General features: G+C 40.5%; 1 protein-coding gene across 1 annotated transcript in view; it reads right to left on the reverse strand.

The window, feature by feature from the left end:
* The window catches only part of smad3a (SMAD family member 3a), a 28,842-nt gene extending 12,065 nt beyond the window's left edge, over positions 1-16,777 (reverse strand). Inside the window, exons 1-2 of the mRNA XM_014998651.2 lie at positions 16,283-16,777; positions 15,920-16,190 (exon numbers count right to left, since the gene is read on the reverse strand). Coding sequence (XP_014854137.1) covers positions 15,920-16,122 — 203 coding nt within the window. The 5' untranslated portion in view covers positions 16,123-16,190; positions 16,283-16,777. The remainder of the gene's footprint in view (positions 1-15,919; positions 16,191-16,282) is intronic.
* Between the last annotated feature and the right edge of the window lie 2,530 nt (positions 16,778-19,307).

The raw sequence follows: 19,307 nt of genomic DNA on the forward strand, positions 1-19,307 counted from the left end.
ACATTAGTCACACAGTGTTGATCTGTTGTCATTACTACATGTCTTGGGTCTGTGCTGATCAAGGAGAGATTTGTGGGCCTGAAACAGTCAGCGTTACAAAGGCTGCACATTTCTGAAGTGCTAAGTAGCAGTAGTTAGGTTTCCAGGACACAAAGACAACAATATCCCATTTTGTTTACTTTTATTAGTTGTGTGCAGACAGTCTTTCAAATTTAGCATTTGAGCTGCCGGCACTGATCAGCAGAGATGTCTTTATAACCCCTCGAAGGCATGAACAGAGTAAACTCAGGTATGTCCAGCAGACGACACAGGAAACCATGAACTTGAAGAGTCCAGCTGCTTACTCTGCACAGTCACTTTACCCTCTTATATGTTGGTTGGTTGGATTCAACCAGAAGCCACAGAAAACAATATAATTACAGGCTGAACGGGACCTGGTTGAGAAACACCTCCAGCACAGTATTAATCACTTCTGTTGTTTAGAGAACGAAACAGATTCAGATCCTGCAAAACAGTTTAGGATGATTTAAGGCTCCCTGTTTGCCAGCTATGTCAAAAAGGGAAAGCAAAGGGGAGGGGGTGGCTGTGAGCCCAAATTCCCTGCTGCCCTCTGTTGTGTGTGTTTGTATGTTTTTCAGACTCAAGATTTCCACGGCAAAGGTATAAAGCCCCCAAACACAAACAAAACAAGGTTATCAGATCAAGAGACGATTCACTTTATAATAATTTGCGTGGGATCCAGATGGTTGAAACAAAGTTAGGCAGCAGACATTGTAGGAATGTATTGTTCCAATCCAATCAGCTTTTCCTGATCGCTGTCTTTTTAAATGATTGAGGTCATTGACCAAAATCAATTTTCTATTCCAGGGACGTCCCATGTGCAAAGGCAACCACCTGGGGTTCAATTCCCAACCGTGGGACATTTTCTGCATGTCTACCCTCTTCCTCTCTCTGACCATCCTCAGTCTGATTGCTGTCAATGACATCCACTCGTGCCATGAAATGATTCAAAAGAAAAACAATTCTTCCTGTTGCCACGTCTGTGATTTTACACACTCAGCAATCCTCCCAGTCGTAATTTGACCCTGGAAAAAGAAAAAATTCAAGGCTGTGAACATTTTTGTTGACCTTAAAAAATCTGGATTTTACTTAAAAATCTTTTTCTTTTCAACCGTAGCACTGACACTCAAATGAAAGACTGTGTTGGTTGTTGCAGTTTCCCGTCTGTGGTGTCATGAGACCAGCTTTCGGTTTAGGAGAGAGCAGCTGAAGCACCAGTGACTGAATATTATGTAATTAAATGCAGAGAGCTAGCCAGGTCTGACTTCGTGAAGGAATTGTCAATAAGATAATATCTTTAGAAACAATGAGATAGAATCTGAGACTGGAGTCCAGATGATTCATAAATGTGCTTTCAGGATATCAGACAGAGGAATCACTGCATGCAACAACCTCCAACTTAAAGATGTTAACACTGAATCCATTAACTTGCTTTATCAAACAATTTCTAGACTTGAATAAAAGTTTTGCACATGTTGATGCTTTTGTACTGACTGTGTTTAAGAATTGCAGAGTCTTAAGACTCTTCAGAAACTGGACTAATTAACAAAACTACAAAGCTGCAAATGATAAAAAATATTAAACATAGCTCTTGCAAATAGATATAAACAATGCACAATTCTCTAGACTTAGAGTTGAGCACTCAGATTCTGTTTAAGGAAAAAAAACAAAACAAAACAACAACTAAAGAAACCAAAAATGCCCTTTGGAGAATTTTCATTCATAGTTTCATAGTTTTCAAAACTTCTAAATTTGTACCCTGCACAGATACTTGTGCTGAAATGAGAAACGAAGCCCGGAAGCTCATACAAGCGTCACTTCTCCTTTAGAGCATCCTGATTCCCTTTTTTTGAGAGAACAAGAGCTGGAGCTCTGATGCTGCTGTCAAAAGAGACAGAGCGAGAGCAAAATTGATGCCCAAAACGCAGAAAGCAGCAAATTGATATAGATTTGTTGCCAGAGGGAAAACTAAACCATTGTCTGTGTGCTTCATGACCTGAAGCTGAGGGTCAACCTGACCTCACAGTCCATCAACATTTACATATTTGAGTGAATGGTGAGAGTGACATGAAATAACTAGGATTGTTTTTATTAATTAACAAACATGAAACTCGTCAATTTCAATGACTTCTTAAAAAATGAAACAGAAAATAAATATGTGGACGTATAAAGATTAGAGGAGGGACGCATTTTTCATGTTTTTGGCTGACACACTGATCAGACTCAGACAGAGCAGATTGAGCTTCACTAAGCTGGAAATGAGGGGCAGGAGGGGTAGGAGGGGAGGGGGTGTTTCTCAGTTGTGCTCAGAGGCATAACATAGAAACACGGCGTTCGTGGGTTCGGGTTGGCAGTCGCCTGAAACGCACACCTCCCCGTGGGCTTGGACCTTTTAACATAGGTTTTCTTTTTACAACTGTGCCAAGCTTCATGCACAAATCATATTCCCAGATCCCTGAAAGATCACAGAGGATCCGGTGACAAACTCTGATCCGCAACTTTTCTGCAGTCTTTCAGGGCTCAATCTGAACAAAATGTATGTAATTCAAAGGGTAAAATTGATTTTTAAAACTGTTACAATCACATCAACATCACTACTAGTCACATTCTGCCCCATAAGAGCAAAAAGGGTGAAGGGAAACAGCAGGAGGTGGATGGGGGGGGGGGGGGTGAGGGACAATAACTCTGAACAGCTCAGGGCAGCTCAGAGTGTCTGTGACTGACCCCCACCTCCAGAGCGCGCCGTCTGTCCCCCGACTGAGGGACGAGGGTGGGGGTAGAAAGCTGGAGTGTCTTTTGTGAATTTTATGTGTCTTTGATTAGTCGGTCAAGTTATGACCCACAGAGCTGCAATTCAGAGAGGTTTTCTCAGAGATGTGAAGAGATAAATCATGAAATGACAGTCTGGGTCCGATAAACTAAACTCATCGCTGATGTTCAAAGCACTTCAGCGGCTATTTCGCAACATTCGTGTTCTCTAAAAAGTCTCTCCGTCTGAACCTCCATTTGCTAATAACAATCTCCACGTTTCCCCCAGAAAATATGCGAAGCCCGACGGTTGGGTGGTTGAGCAGTCATTCATCCAGTGGCACGTTGTGTTTTTGAGTTAAAAAATGTTTGTAGTTGACAGGAAATTTGAAAATATCACTTGATAACAATGTGTTATTGAAAGATCAACACCTGAACACCATCTCTAACATCCTAAAAAATGCAAACATTTAAAACCTGGTGGCCCACCAGGCTTATTATACACTGGGGGAAACCCTGAATCTGATGTCAGTGAAGATAAACTGACCCCTATTTGACTGAAAGTTTAACCCTGCATAGCGCGATCCTTCAGAGAACTTCAACCGAAGTATATACTCATTAACATCCTTCACAAAATGTTAAATATGAGAATTAGCAGAGTCTCTCCACTGTGAGGATCTCTGAAATTGTTAGTCTTCTCCTTTACTCTTCTGGGATAATTGAAGTTATTCTTTTAATTGTATTTTAGCATCATATCTATCTTGCAACCATTAGAAGTGGTGGATGTGTAAACAGGTTTTTCCAAAGTGTGCACATGAGTAATGGCAACTTCATCACAAAGCAGGATCACAACAATAACAAATAATGCCAGAGATTAAAACAAAAAATCCTTTCACTAATACAGTGCATGTAATGCCACCTGGATCTCTACAAACGTCATAGAGAACTTTTTGAACCGTCTTCACCATGTAGAGGAACTTGGATTCATCATGTGCAGGATCTACTAATGAACATTATGAAATATGATTACTTAGCCATCTTAAACCATATAATTCAGTAGCATAATCTGTCACAATAAAGAAGTCAACATCACTTTCATATTTTTTAATGATGCATTTCCTATGTTTGGGTGGAACTATACAACACGTAATAAAAATATTTTTTAAAAAAGGAAATGGAATTTAATGCAGCAGTATGTAAAGAAAATTCTTTTTTTTATACATATTTGTTAAAAAGTGTACAATCAGAACCTCCTGGTTCTGATTGGTTGTTTCTGACAAAGCAGTGGATGGTCATAATTTTGACAGGAAAATTCAACGACTCTGTTTGGTAACAATAGTTAAGTTTTAAACGTTTTGGCTTCCTGGCACAGACAGATTTATACATATATTTATTTTTTTAAACTCATCTCAACTCAAACATCTCATCCAAAAACAAAAAAAAACAAAAAAAAAAAAAAACATAGCTTAATAGAATCAGTAAAAGTCCCAAATTACTATGGCATTCATGAAGATAATGACTGTATGTAAACTTCTGACTGCCACTGTATATCCCAGAGCAATGAGTCAGACCCTCTTTCTGTCTTTGGGTAAATAAGACACACACTCGTATTACAGCAGCCTCTCCCTTCATCGTGCACAGACATACGATCTGAAAGATGTTTTGTCTAGAACGCCAGTGTCACCTGAGCGCTTTGGAAACAACATGTAGGCCTTTCCTTTTCAAATCACATTTCCAATTAGAAAGTTTAGAGAAAACGCCTTTTTGTCACCGCTAACCCGCAGCAATCAGCATCACTGCTAAAAGGAAGTGCAGGAACCTTGGCTGGTGAAAGCATTCCAGCGGCAGTGAGACGAAAGCAGAGAAACATATTCCAAACACACCACCCACTCTCTCTGGAAAACCCATCAGACTTCTCTTTTTCTAACAAAGGGGGATTTGGGTGGGGGGAGTAAGGGGGACAACTGTAGACTGTGAGAGAAAAGTTTGACTGTGGCACATAGGTGATATCATAGTGTGCTGGGACTCGTGAAGGAGGCCCAAATGTGAAACACAAAACCAGGAGACAGACGATCAGCAAGGCTAGACTACAAATAACAGTCTGGACGCAAAAACTGGGGAGGCAGAGGAGGGCAGGGAACCATTCGTTTTATTGCAAACGGTCAATGAGCTGAGCAGAATATCTGAACAAAATGATAAATTACTTAGTTATATTGAGGATACAAATCATACATCTTTCCATACAGATGGCAGAGACATTAAGTTTTATCCCTACAGCTGGAAATGGTGGAGCCGTGTCTACTGGTTCCCAGTAATTAATGTTTGTTCATTCATTTGAAGTGATGCGTTATCCACACTCCGTCAGCAACTCCCAGTGCGAAGCACAGCACAAAAAAGTTCAGAAATACTGATGGGTGTTTTTACACCTTATGGTTCGGTAGACTCGGTTCAGTCGGGGACCAAAATTGCAACCTTTGTTACATTTTCAGCTGGTGCGGTTCGCTTTCAGACTGGGTCAAACGAACCAAACACTATAAAAAACCTGTTTACCCCCTCGCCTGTGGTGGCGCTGCACCAAGAACTACTGAAAGAAATGACATGAAAACCTTTGAAGAAGACATGAGCGGAGAGCAACTTCCTTCTTCATGAAATCTAAACAAAAATGGAGTGGCATCAGATTTTATCAGTTGGAAGATTTCCCTTTTGTCTTTGGTAAAAGATCGCAAGCCATTTCTCTAGCACTAGACTCTTGCATTTGTTTTGGTTGTATTTACCCAGAATGCCCTGCGCTACAGTCTGCTTCCTGCTTTTGGAGCGGTTTCCGGTCCGCTTGCATCCACATATGCATTCGAAAAGCGCCGCAGCTCACTTCAACTGAACCAAGACCTAAGTTTTTAGGAGGACCAGAGTTAGCTTTTTTTGGTCCGCTTTGGTTTGATTGGGCATTCACACCTACCCATGTCCAAGTCTGAGTTTACAGACAAACAAGCTGGCATTAGACTAAAGTGGACTAAAAAGGGCTGGTGTGAATGCATTCTAAAAAAAAAGACTTTGTTGCAAATTATGAGTGTAACTACTCAGCTGATATTTGCTTTCCCACGACTTGTCACAACTATCCCTTGACATAGTGATTTAAAATCGAGAATTATGCATATTTTTAACTTGTTTTAATATTTGCTGATAAAATCAAGCATTTTCTTACTTTGCTGCACAGCTTACATCATAGACAGAGTATTTTCTGAGCTAACAGAGATGTGAAGCGAATGCCAGAAGGACTTAGTCAGTCTGAATCAGGAAGGAAGCAGTTAATTATACAGCAAAAGAAGAACAATTTTGACAATCAATAAGTAAAAGAAAATCATAAGTCTTCTTGGACTAGTATAATAATGTTCTCCATTTATCTGATTTTAAAGATTCAAATTGGTCAAATTACCCAGAAAGCCAGAAGTTAGAAATGTGACTTGGGAATTCAAATGCTTGTTCCAAAGAGTGCTCACAACATATTTCACATTATTACACCCCTACCACCAGTATGAACCACTGATGAAGCAAAGCTGTCATGTTATTTACACCGAATACTGAATGTTGCTGCTGAAAATCAGCTTTCATTAGATCAGGTAATGGCTTTCCAATCTGTAACTGTACAGTTTTGTTTAGCCTGTGCATACTAAAGCCTTAGTTTAATATTTACGGATGGGGTGGCAGGTAGTTTGGTCTTCTGCTGCTTTTGCCCGGTTAGAGCATGCTGAGACTTTAGGAGACAGACTGGACTGCAACAGTGTAATGTCAATCCAAGATCCGACTTCCAGTGTAAATGAAACTCATCATCAGTCAATCAATCTCTCAAATATTCCATATTCTTTATCCAAACAGCTAATATTTATTTTTTTCTGATACAGCCACTAAGATGTGCAGATCTTACATGTCAAGCATAAAAGAAGAACATTTGCCTTTAGATGGCAAAATAAGATTAAATTTCTAATCTGTTCAATGTGGGGTAAAAGTTAACACTGATCTAATTACAAGCAAGGAACTAGCACTCAGCCGATGTTGATTATATGAATGACACACACAGCGGCCTGTTCACCTTCACGGACCTCTGAGAATAAACCCTACTCCACCCAGCCTGCAGGCTGCAGAGCTGTGGGAGGAAACCAGAGCAGCCCCAGGTTCCCAGAAGTCCAGAAAAAATAAGCCAAACACGTCTAGTATTGACCTACTAAAAGAACAAATTGCTTCATTCTGACTATTCTTTCTGCTGCACTAAAAAGTAATTCTACACCGAAATACCAAACTAATCGCAGGTGACCTCCTCTCAACTAAAACTCATACACGTTTCGATTCTTCTCTCCAGCTAATGGATGTCCTTGATGGTTAAGTGCATAGGAAGCTCTCAGCTTTACTTACGCGTCTAGGTCTCTTACTCACAGATAAGTGCTGCTCTCACCTTAAAAATACATTTCAGTTTAACAAAACAGGGCTTTTTAAACATCTTTCCATCAAATATTAATGCCAGCAGTTCTGCATTGATCCGTCTGAAGAGGGTTTAGGTTAGCGTTGACCCGCTATCTCATCTTCAGTGAAAGATGGCTCCTATTGTCGACTCTCAGCGACATTTACGAGCCTTTTCCGACAATCTATTCCTAAATTGATCCGTTTCTAAGGTCGGTACAATATGACTTAAAAAAAAATACGATTTTTTTTCATAGCACATCCGATTTCAACTGATTTTTCTTTCTCACTTCCTTTCTCTTCTGAAAATGAAGTGTCCACAAAGTGGCTTCTATTTCAATCATCCCTTCTGTGAGTTGTACAACAAGAATATTAGGGCCAGAACATTTTTGTTCAATTATGAGAATGCAGTCCTAATAAAAGACGCAATTTTACAAGAAAAAAAAAAAGTCTTAAAATTATGACAAAATAGTCTTAGAAGTCATTAAGTTGCCTTGAACTCAAAGTAATAGTAACATAATTTAATATTAAAAGCTCTTGTTAAGCAAGATGGCAGCTCTGGGTGTCCAGATTTCTCAAAAATTAAATCTTCAAAAAAAAAAAAAAAAAAAAAGATTAATTAACAAAATCAATTTATCGTCCAACCCATTCTAAACTTTCTTCCTCCTTTTAAACTTTGTTTTTGTAACACATATCCAGCTGTAGTCCTGCAGGTTCTGCAGCTGCAGTAGCAGCCAGTGGAGCACAAAGGCGCATTTGTTGTCTGCTGAACGCGTCTGTGTGTGTTTGTGACTGCACGTGTGTGTGTGCGTGCTTCTGCCTCATGCATGTGCACTCCCCCGCAGATAGTGAGACGGCCAGGACCAAGTCGAGGCAGAGTTGTCTCTAACCCCTCCACCCATGGTTTCAAGCCGCAAACCAAACAGCAGCCCACGCCCTCCTCAAAGCCCCAGCAGGCACAGAGAGCATTCCTCTGAGCTGACTAACCCCATGCACGCACACACACACACATACACACAAACACACGCACGCATACACAGACACACACACAGAAGCATGTACAATCACAAAAAAAAAATCTAAATGTTGTTAGTAAATCAGATTTCACACATGTTTACCCAACAGCTTCCAATAAACGTTTTTTCAGATAATTTTGTCTGTATTGAAATAACATAAGAAAATAAATATACCCACTTTTAAACATTAGTGCACCAAAAAAATAGTCACAAGAAAATAGATTGGAGTTGTAGCAGCTGCACAAGGATGCTAAAGTGCAATTTAATTACTTGAAATAAACTTTAGAAGCAAAAACACAGACAGTTTATGCTTCTCTTCTGACTCAGAGCCATATCTGCCGGCTGTCAAGCAAATCAAACAATGGAAGAAATCCTAAATCAGACTGAAAAGGCCAACAGATCACCGTCATCATCAGAGCAGCGAGCCGCACGCAGGCGAGGCAGACAAACACACGTAAACTCTCCGTGACCCGTCGCACACTACGTCTACATCGAACATCACCGTCTTGGATGACTCAGGTGTGAGACTTGATCTGAAACCTTGACAAGTGTTGACGGAAAGTGCTTGGGAAAGGTAGACGAACTGACCACTTTTACCAAACCTATGCTTGACAATTTTGATGTAAGGTAAATTGATAAATCAAACGACATTATTCATTATATAACGACAACAACAACAACAATAATGTTTATTTTAAAGTCAGATTTTACAACTGTAAAGGTATGTGAACACTGAAATACCCTAAGAAGCAATTTAAGAGGACTATGCTTATGGCTGACTCAGTGGATTCCGTCAATTACTTCTTTTTCAAGTCAAAAAGCATCTTATTTTCTTCAGCTTGTAACTTCTCCTTTTCATTGTGTTGACCTTAAATTAAAGGGGACGAGAAGCGAGGATGCTGAAAGCAGAAACAGAGGAAATAGAGAGGAACTGTGGGTCAATACCACAATGCCAAAATGACTTGTTATCGAGTGACTGAGGCTTGAAGCAACCAAAAAGGTCACGCTGTGGATTGATTGCTACGTCATGAGACATTGCACGGTAATAACGTGTTTTAAGTGATAAAATAGAGATTGAATGAAATGTTTTCTCTGCAGAAGCTTGACCCGACAACATTCCTTAAACGTTGCTTCCGATTGGATATCTAACACATTCTTCAAACGTCATGATGTGCAAATGAAAATCACAAAGTTACCTTGTGGACAAAGGCAGCAGACTTTTAAAGGACAAGTGCTGCACAGTTAATAAGCATCAGCCATTCAGGCATCCAGACTATGAAGGTATATATGTGTTGTCTCCTTGTTTCAATAGCCACAGTGTGCGCGTTTGTGTGTGTGCGTGTGTGTCTGTGTGTGTTTAATGGTAGTCACCCAGACACACGCAGACACGCTTCTTTTCATGTCAACCTGCCGTCTAGTTGGAAAACAAACCAGTTTTACCTCGGCTATCAGTAGCTTAATTTCTCTTTGCACGCAAACCGCTCCAGCCACAGACTCCGTCTGATAAGCTGGAAATTCGAGGCACTGCCTGCTGCCAGGCAGACTGCTTCTGTCTACTTCATCCTAACCCACATGGCTTTATGCTCCACAGTTCTCTTTCATGTTCCTAACTCAACCCTTTCCTCACATGTTCTTTGCACTATTTTCATCTGACGATCCCCACTGTCTCATCTCCGTCAGTTCAATGCACTTTTTCCTAGTTCTAAGGATGCACAGGCCCCTCCAGCGCCACTCAGAACCATGGGAATCCCGAGCTGCTCGTCAGGACTCTGCATTCCACCTTAATTGCTTACATGCTTTCGCTCGTTCCCCGTCTGAATCAGCATCAAAGATAATAACCACAAACATAGCAGACGGTGCTTTCTGCAACATGATTCCTTGACACAGAAAAATCAACTTATCCCCAAGATTTGTACAGTTTTCTCTGGGTCGATCAGGACTAATTAGGAACCCCAACTTGTTTTTAAAGAGACAGTGTCATTCATAAATCAAGAAATTAACAAGTGGACCAACAAGTAAAGAAACATGGCGGCTGAGACACACTTGACCAGTAAACACTGACATCAGGGTTTCTGCAGGTTTCACCAACTCAAATTTAAGACTTTTGAAGACCTTTATTACAGCAAAATGTACAAAAACAAGTTGCATATTTTATATAAAAGGGCCCAGATTTTATGTGAGCCTGTGGCAAAGACAAACAACCATAATTATGATAATAGACGCAAAAAAAGCTAGCTGGTAAGCAAAGGTTTTTCAGCACAGCTAGCGATAGCCTCAACTCAAACTTTTACCTATACACAAAAGTAAATAGTCTTTCCATGACAAAATGTAATATCTATGATTAACTTATTCAAGGCCAACTTACATTTTTTTAAAATATAAATTTAAGACAATTTTAAGGTTTCAATTTTAGCTATATATATATTTAAGACTTCTTAATGGTGCACAGACACCCTGTTTATGGAAAAAGTCTCTCACTTCTCTGGTCAACTTTCATCTCTCTCGTAGATGTACTCATCAGTTTTACTCCTTTACTCTTTCTAGTCTTCACCCCCTTCATCTCCCTCCTGTCCTGACATGCAGCCATGTGAATCAGACTGCACACACTTGTTGCCAGGATAAATATATACAAACACAACAAATGCTCAGCGAAGCCTGAGGGGCTAAACCCAAACTAACTTCAACGAGGCAGAAGTAAGGAATCTGCTCCCACAGGCTACTTGAGAAAGGACAACTTTCTTTAAAATGATTAAAACACCAGTCCTGCTGTAATAAGCTGCTGCTAGATCTCCAAACTGCCCACCCCATTAACAATTTAGCACCAGGGTGAAACGATTTAGAAAGAACCACTTCAACTGTGAGACTGATCTGTGCTTTGTAATTATGAGTTTCTGCAAACTTCAAACTTTCTAGATATCTCTAGATATCTATTTTAACATTATAACCTTATAGAATAATGTATTGTTATGATAAATGATGAACCAGTGACAGAAATCAGGTGGAATAGACATGGGTGAGAAATTATTCTATCACTTATTGTTACCAGGGGGAAAAATATGACAAAATTATGATCTATTGTAAAAATGACCAGATTAACAGTGTAGTTTGGCTTAAGTAACATTTTATTTCCTCTGTTGGTTATGTGACATACTCAGTAAATGAAATTATTGCATGCCTTATAAAAGTAAAACTGAATTACTTAATGAGGTGTCCAAGTCGTCTGTGGTATCTGGCCATTTCTAAACCCAACACACCTGAATAAAATGTCTGAATTCACCCAAAAACATTCAGTCCTTGTTTGTTTTCCCCCTGTAAGCAGAAATACATTTGTAGCAAAAAATAATAAATTAGAGAAATTTTAAGTCCATTTCTGCCATTCTTAATAGTTGAACTTAGACATGTTGGATTTGTTTCCCTTCTGGGTTAAATTCAACCAAACTAATAGCTCCGTCTTTTTGAAATCTTTCATTTCCAGCACAATTTTGCAGCACTTTTTTTGTTACTAGTAAATGTTTATTATTGAAGCAAATCAAACTTAAATGAGTTTTAACATTTTCTAAAAAGGACCTCAAAGAAAACCTTAAAAATCTGTGTTAGGTAATAAAACCCAAACAGTGCATATGATGATGCTGTTTCGCTGTATGATGAATTCAAATGTTTGACTGCTCTAAAGCAGTAATTTCACAGTGGTGATGTTTAGACAGGTTTAAGCCCAAAAGTAACACCACGAGGGTTATGAAAAGGTGAGAAGTCAAAACTACAACAACTCCCCAGCCAAAGTTAGGAAAACACTGTGGTTTGGTTTGGACAGAAAAAATGACTTCCTTAAGGCTAAACGATCCTCATCTTCCAAGTTTAAACTTAGACAAAAATCAAAACCAGAGCTAAAAGAAGCAAACACGTTTAGATTTTATAAAGCAGGTACGGGATCAACATCAACCAGCTGCTGACTAGTCCAACAAAGTTTGGGTCAATTTTCCATCTGCTTCCGATTTACAAATACTCAGCAGCTTGTGTAACTTGTGTTTGTGAATCAGTGCTTTAGCTAATCAACTGCAGGAGGAAGACGTTAGTCACGTTTAATCCTAAATTGTGATAAAGCAGCAGATTACCACAGACTGACACATTTTACAAACTTATTTTTGTTACTCATACATGTTTTCAACTCAGAGGAAAGGAGAAATCAAGAGGAGAAACAGAGTAAAGCGGGAGGGAGAGTAGGAAGCGCCACAATGCCAACATTACCCCATCCCCAATGAGTAGGACTCAAACTTGTTAAGAGCTTCGGCTTTCACTTTTTTTCCTATGATGTCTTAAAAAAGTAAAAATGCTCACTGTCAAGACTCAAATAATGTAAAAAGCAAGAAAATAAGCTCCCCTGTGCAAGATTCAGTCAAAGTCTGAAGCACCGTGTTCCAGCTTTAAATGAAAGTAAGAGTAAAACACTGAGATACCATGAGTGCCTTATCTCTTATGTAAACCTATTAATAGTTCTGTCACTGTAACAAATTAGCTGGATGATAAATTATCCCAGACGTTATTGTAGTAATGTTGTTGTTTGGAGACCATTTTAAAGTAATATAATGGTAATGGCATAATAATCCAAGAACACATTCTCAAAGATCGATAAACTTTATATTCTAATGAACATTTGACAACATTTTAAATATACAAAATAAATAAAACAACAGAATCAACAAATAAAATTAATTATTAAGTCTCTGTAAACAAAACTGTCCTTCAAAAGAAACAGAGCTAGCTGTGACCAAAGCACCAGACTGAAAACTTTGGTTACGCAGTCTTTGGTAGAAAACAAGAGAAAAGAGAAACACAATAAATGATGCAAATGGAAATTTTATTAACTAGTTTATTGCTCATTGCGATATGCCTATGTATTTTTACATAAACTACCCTCATTGACCATAATAACCACCCACATTGATGCTCCAGTTGCTGGTTGAAGACAGACGAGTCATTACGTCAAAAGTTAAAGTTAAAACTAATCACCGTTTGGTGAGTGCGACATAAAACGACTAAGTCAGCGAGACATCTTCCGTCGCATTCCACATCTTGTTCCTTTAAATGTTTCACTTCCCTGTGATGATATGTGATACGAGACGTGCTCTGCTGTTCCACCACCTGATACAGCTTATTGACCCAATCGATACGCAGCGCCGGCTTACTTCCGCACTCAGCATCACCGAGAAACCATCACAAAGCGCATTGGCCTCGACACAAAGTTCATGTGTCATAGATATAGGAGCTGACCTCCCCGCGGACAGGCCTGAACACGCAGGCAGCTGCTGTCAGCATGCCACGGCTTGGGGAATTAATAGAAACAGCAGTTCTCCAGGGACCCTGTTGGCCCAAAGTGACAGTCGGCTCTGGTCTGAGGTCATCTTAATGCACTCTGCCTCTTCCTCTCCGCATTAGCAGTGGGAAACATGAAACCTGGACCATAGCGGACGTTGTTTAACTTTTTGGGTAGGCTTAGCTCAGGATGCTGGCACGAGCTGCTGGTAGCTGTGATATGCACACTTGTGGTGGTCGAGAATGTAGGAGTGCCCTATTAGGGCTTCGGATTTCATCTGACACAGTATGCTATTAATCCTGAAGGAGCGGCCCACCCAGGCAAACCAGATTTTATAGACCCGAGCTAAGGTTTGGACTTTTTTTGTTTTTTACAATAATTAAAATAATTACAAGGAGACCTTAAAAGAAACAAAAATCCTTGAGAAGACGTAGTTTAGAGTCAAAGCTTGACTTTCTCGTTTTAATTAGCTGCAGTTCAACTTTATATTTCAACACTGCTTGAAACAAAGTTTGAGATTACATTAAGACACAAGATATATGGTTATTTTGTGTTTATGGGTGTCTCATTTTAAAGCAAAAATATAAAATGTGTTTTGTATAATAAGTATTTTCTAACTGTTTAATACTCCCTTCGTAAACATAAGCAATGTGGTAAAACCTGTACCTTAGGATGCTTTTAGAAGCATCTTTACGGGCTTTATTCAGCTTGTAAGGGTGGTGAAAGTCCCTAAATTTGCTCAGCCTGTAAACACAGCAGAAAGGCCTGGTCATGCCTTTCTGTAACTTTCTGCGCAGCACTAGTGCCCTTCTCGGCCTTCATCTATAGATCCCTATACTGTATTTGCTGTCATACAAAATGAAACAGTTATTCCAAACTTTATGGGTGTCTGTTTTAGTAAAGCGTATACTTATAAAATGCAGAGTAATGTTTTCCGCCATTAGGACAACTTGAGCTTGAAAGAAACTCTGCTTTCCTCAACACTGTGAACAAAATGGAAATTGAAATGAATAAGACTTATGCTTTGGCCTCAATTTGTAATTTTCTTTTAACTCATCTGGTGCGACCTTCAACTTTTATTATTTTATTATTATTATTCGAATTATTCACTTGTTGTTGCTCATCCAGTTGCAACTACAGGTGAGCAACAATGCACTGATGGCAATATACTGAATGCAACCTAACAATTTGTCATCCTGCAGCAGTAACAATAAATTAACTGATGATATCTGCAAACCCGAAACACTAAAATTATAGTACGAATAGCTGATTTACTTGGGCACGCTCTGCTCCAGGAAAAAAAAAAAAACACCACTGAACACAATGATTATTGTGTACTGTTTGCTCAGTCGCAGTACTTAACATAATTGGTGAAGTAAATTAATGGGGAAGTTTTAATTGGAGTGTTTGTGAGGCTGTGCACTGTCTGCAGTGGTGATTATAGCCACGCAAAAAAAAAAAAAACTCTGCTGACTTATGTTTGTTATTATAACTTACACTGTAATTGCAAAAAAAACAAAAAAACAGCATTTGCCCCAATCCATGTGGCCCATGTAACTAAACTAAAACCGTCTGATTATGAAAACTATATATTATTTGTACATTTTGGCATGGAGATAATGTGTCATGCTTTGCATAACTCTGAGCGATAATATATGGCTGTGGCAGCTTTTGGAGTAGGGGATTTATAACCTGTTACTGAACCACCAGCAGCAGTAACTTGACTTCACCTATTATTTATTATAAATGATGTATTGACAGACAAATAGCTGCAGGGAGACGCTGAAAGGAGAGAAGATAAAACCATCTCCACAGACTCGCCTACGCACTAGCAACGCTAGAAAGCGTCCCAGATTAAGGCCAAGTTATATAACTTGGACTACATCGGTGCTTTTGCATTGCATGTCCTATTGGCCGGTTATGCACACACCAAAAACGTGTTTGGGCAACACGATTCATGTCATAAGGTAAAACTGGAATCAGTTTCAGTTTAATGAAGATACACTGTGCATATGATTGCATTACACTGATACACAAAGAGCCCACAAGCAGGATATTTAGGCTCTGATCTGCAAACACAGAGCACTGTTAGCTCCTCTGCAGGCTCCATGTTGATGGAGGAAGCAAGAGTTTGAAATATCGACTCGAGAAAGGAGCTGGAGAGGTCAACTTCTCTCACAAGAAGTGACGTTCAAAGTGGAATAGTTCGCTTAGCCTGAAGAGAAAAAAGCCTTCATGTTTTGCAATGAGCCTGTTAGTAAATGTTGAAAGCCGACTTGCTAACTTTACGGTCTACATCCCCACAACCCCATCTCCTTACCTCCCCTCTTACCTCGGTATAGTGATGCATTTCGTGTTGATATTCTGCGTGGTGATGGCTTTCTCCAACTCGTCCAGCTGCCCCGTCTTCTTCAGCTTCTTCACAAGACTTTTAACCGCTTTCTCGCACCATTTCTCCTCCTGGCCGTTCTGCTCTCCCTTCTTCCAGCCCAGAAGTCTTTTGACGATGGGGGGAGTGAAAGGCAAAATTGACATCTTTCAGAGTTCAGTCAAGTCCGTCCAGTGTCGGGAAGTCCGCCGGTTTGGACCAAAACCACCTGGCCCTACAACGGTCCAAACGGCGAAGGTTTAATGCGTTGCTTAGCAAGAAAGAAAAAAGAAAAAAAAAAAAGAAAAAAAAGAAAAGCAGTTTTACTTTATGAAGCGAAGCTGTGGAGCATCTCTAAGTTAAAACTCCCCGGCTGCTGCACACTCCTTCGCCCTGAATCGAGCTAAACAGCCGACTGTGCACCGGTAGTCTGTTGCGCCCTGGACTTACTGCTCCTCCGCCAGAAAAAGTAGTCCGTCTGGACTCGCTCGACACTACGCTTTTGGAACAAATACGAACTGAAAGCGCATCTACACTACATCTACGACTCGAGTATCAAAAATGAAAGCTGTACTGCCACCACTACCTCGTCTCTGGGAATTTAAATCTGCTGACGGCAAAGTTTTGTGAAGTTCAGAAGCCTCCGCGGGTGTTGTGGTCGCTCGACTGAAGTCTGCATCAAATGCAAATGCGGGAGCTGCTGCTGAGACTCTCCATTCAGACTTCAGACTGCACACTGCAGACCTGTGGCAGCCCAGTCTGAGCAGCAGCTGGCCAAATGGGCTGTGCTGATGTTGCACAATCCATGCCTTTTCTTCTCATGCTGATGAATGTCCATGTGGCTGACTAAATATGCGGTCACAATCACTCACAGCTAGACCGCTTGAATCACTTATATAACACTGAGTAAAGTGTTTATTTTATTGCTCCAAAAAGCGTGGACACGCAGTTCTCTTGGATGCCGGTTTTCTTTTTCAAGACAATAGGCGAAATGAGGGCCAGAAGTCTAAAACCACAATTTAGACGTTCACACTGTTGGTGTTGCATTATAAGACACCCAATTAACTGTGTTTGTTGTATAAACACACACCTGAGCACAGAACTTTCCAAGAATTTTTCTTTCCCTGATTGTCTGTCTCCATGTGAGTGAAAAGCAGCACAGATGCAAGCTGATAGAAGTCACTGCACACAAGGCAGAAGATGACACGTTAACTTGCCTCGGCTTGTCGGGTGTACAAACAGAGACTCTTCTGCCTCGACAAGGTGCCAATTTAGTTTATAGTTTGGTTCAGCCTCTAAATTACAGAAACACACACACACACACACACACACATGCTCTCATGTGCATAAGTACACCCCCTCCTCCTCCTCCTCCTCCATGCACTCATGCAGACGAGGTGTCAAGAAGTCAAGTGCCAGATGTACAATAGAGCGCAGCAGCAATGGGCTCACCATGCAGAGAGAGAGAGTGATAGTAGTGGGACGGTGCTTTAGTTCGCCTGTCTTCAAAAAGTTAGTCTTTGCTGCAAACGTAGGAGGAATCGTATTAGCGAGCTTTTGAAAGAGTTGCAAAAGAAGTTGTGATAGCTCACTCTCCGTGTGCACCTCTTGGAGGCTAATGAAACACGGCAGACTCACAAAGGGTGCAAGTGATCGTCAGATATCTGGTAAACCCTCCAGGTTAACCAAGAATAGCAGGGCAGGTCTGTGGCTTTGGTATGCGCTTGTGTCCAGCAGTCACCCCTTCCCTACAGCACACAGGGTGTAGTTTGTGCTAAAAATATTTCAGGGCCACCAGGACAGATGCCTTTCCTTTCATCTATTTCGGTAACCCAGCAGTGTGTATTTTCACAATGAATCCCGAGGTTTATGTTTGAAATCTTTTGACATTTTGAACATTCTACATGCAACACGGAACACATTTGTTTTCACTCGACGGCTTCTGTGCCACGAATAGTTTGGATTTATCATCAGACCCTCATCCATACAAACAGTCTAGTCTCCAGCTGTAAAACTCAGTCTCTCTGGGGTCAGTGGTGTGTCAGCAGGTTGGAGGAGAAGGACTGTGGAGCGTGCTGCCATGTGTCATACATGCTAAGGCCCCGCGGCCCTCTCGACACCTGTTTACGCCCCAGGGGGACCCGACCGGCCAGGACAGCTGGTTTGTTTTGAAGAAGTGCGGAGTGAGGCAGGGCGGATGTAGGGGTGCGGGGCTGGGGGAAGGGATTACATATGTGCTGTAGTGGGGATGGCGGGGTGGGGGCGGGTGGGTTGGTGTTTGGGTGGTAGGACAGAGTTTAAGGGGGATTCTAGTGGTGGGAGGGAGCAGCAGTGAGAAGAATTACAGAGCACAAAAGGCACGTCAGCAGTGCTGAATGGGCAGTGACCACGCACGATCCGGTGGATGATAATGACATTGTGCTGCCCTGAACCTCAGGAGACTCAGTGTGTGTGTGTGAGTGTGAGTGTCATGTCAACTGGTGTCCCAGTGGAAAAGAAGCATTCCAAAGAACAGAATCTCTGGGTCCTTGGACGACACCGATAAGAAAGTAGATGGTTGGTGTTTGACAAAATTGTTTAAAAAGAAAAAATCATGAAGAAAATCAAAGTTTTTCAATGCAAAGTTTACTAGAACTGTGAAAAACTATCCAGACAATAAAATCTTTAAATAACAGGCACAGCATTTGGCACTGATTTAATATTTGCAAACGTAAATAAACATTTTAAATTGACACAAATATAATCTCTAACATGGCCCAAATGTTACACAGGTGGAAAGCATAATGTGAATTTATCTTTTATTACAGGGTCCAACAGATTAAACAACACAACAACATTGGATAATCGATTTAACGGAACTGGTTTTAGAAAGTTTAACATATTAGTAACACTTCTAAACATTGTATTGGGAGGAGGAGGAAAAACAAATTTGATTGACAGGTTTGATGCCAGCTTGAGTACAAACCTCACGTTTTTACTCAACCTAGAGTCTAAAATTCAGGCTGTGCCAGCTCCTAACTTGTCAGATTGCTGTGGATGTAATTATGTGCATACTTTTGCTTATGTGTATTTTAACTCCTGCTTCTGTCACCATGTAAAAGTGTTTTCACAGAGCTGCTTAAATAACAGGACGCAGTGTTTTCTTGCTGAGACAGCCATCAATCGCTCAACAGCTCATGAAAGCTCCTCCAGCAATGTTGGAGTACACAGTGTACTACAGGCTCAACATCATAACCATCCTTCACACACTCACACGCACACACACACACACACACACTATCACACACACACTCCTGCAAATGCAGCCCCTCCTCTTTCACTTTGAGTCTGTACAGTTTTTCTTCTTTTATCT

The sequence above is a fragment of the Poecilia mexicana genome, unplaced genomic scaffold (genome assembly GCF_051168715.1).
Source record: "Poecilia mexicana isolate PSO_F unplaced genomic scaffold, ASM5116871v1 scaffold_3, whole genome shotgun sequence".
Taxonomy (NCBI): domain Eukaryota; kingdom Metazoa; phylum Chordata; class Actinopteri; order Cyprinodontiformes; family Poeciliidae; genus Poecilia; species Poecilia mexicana.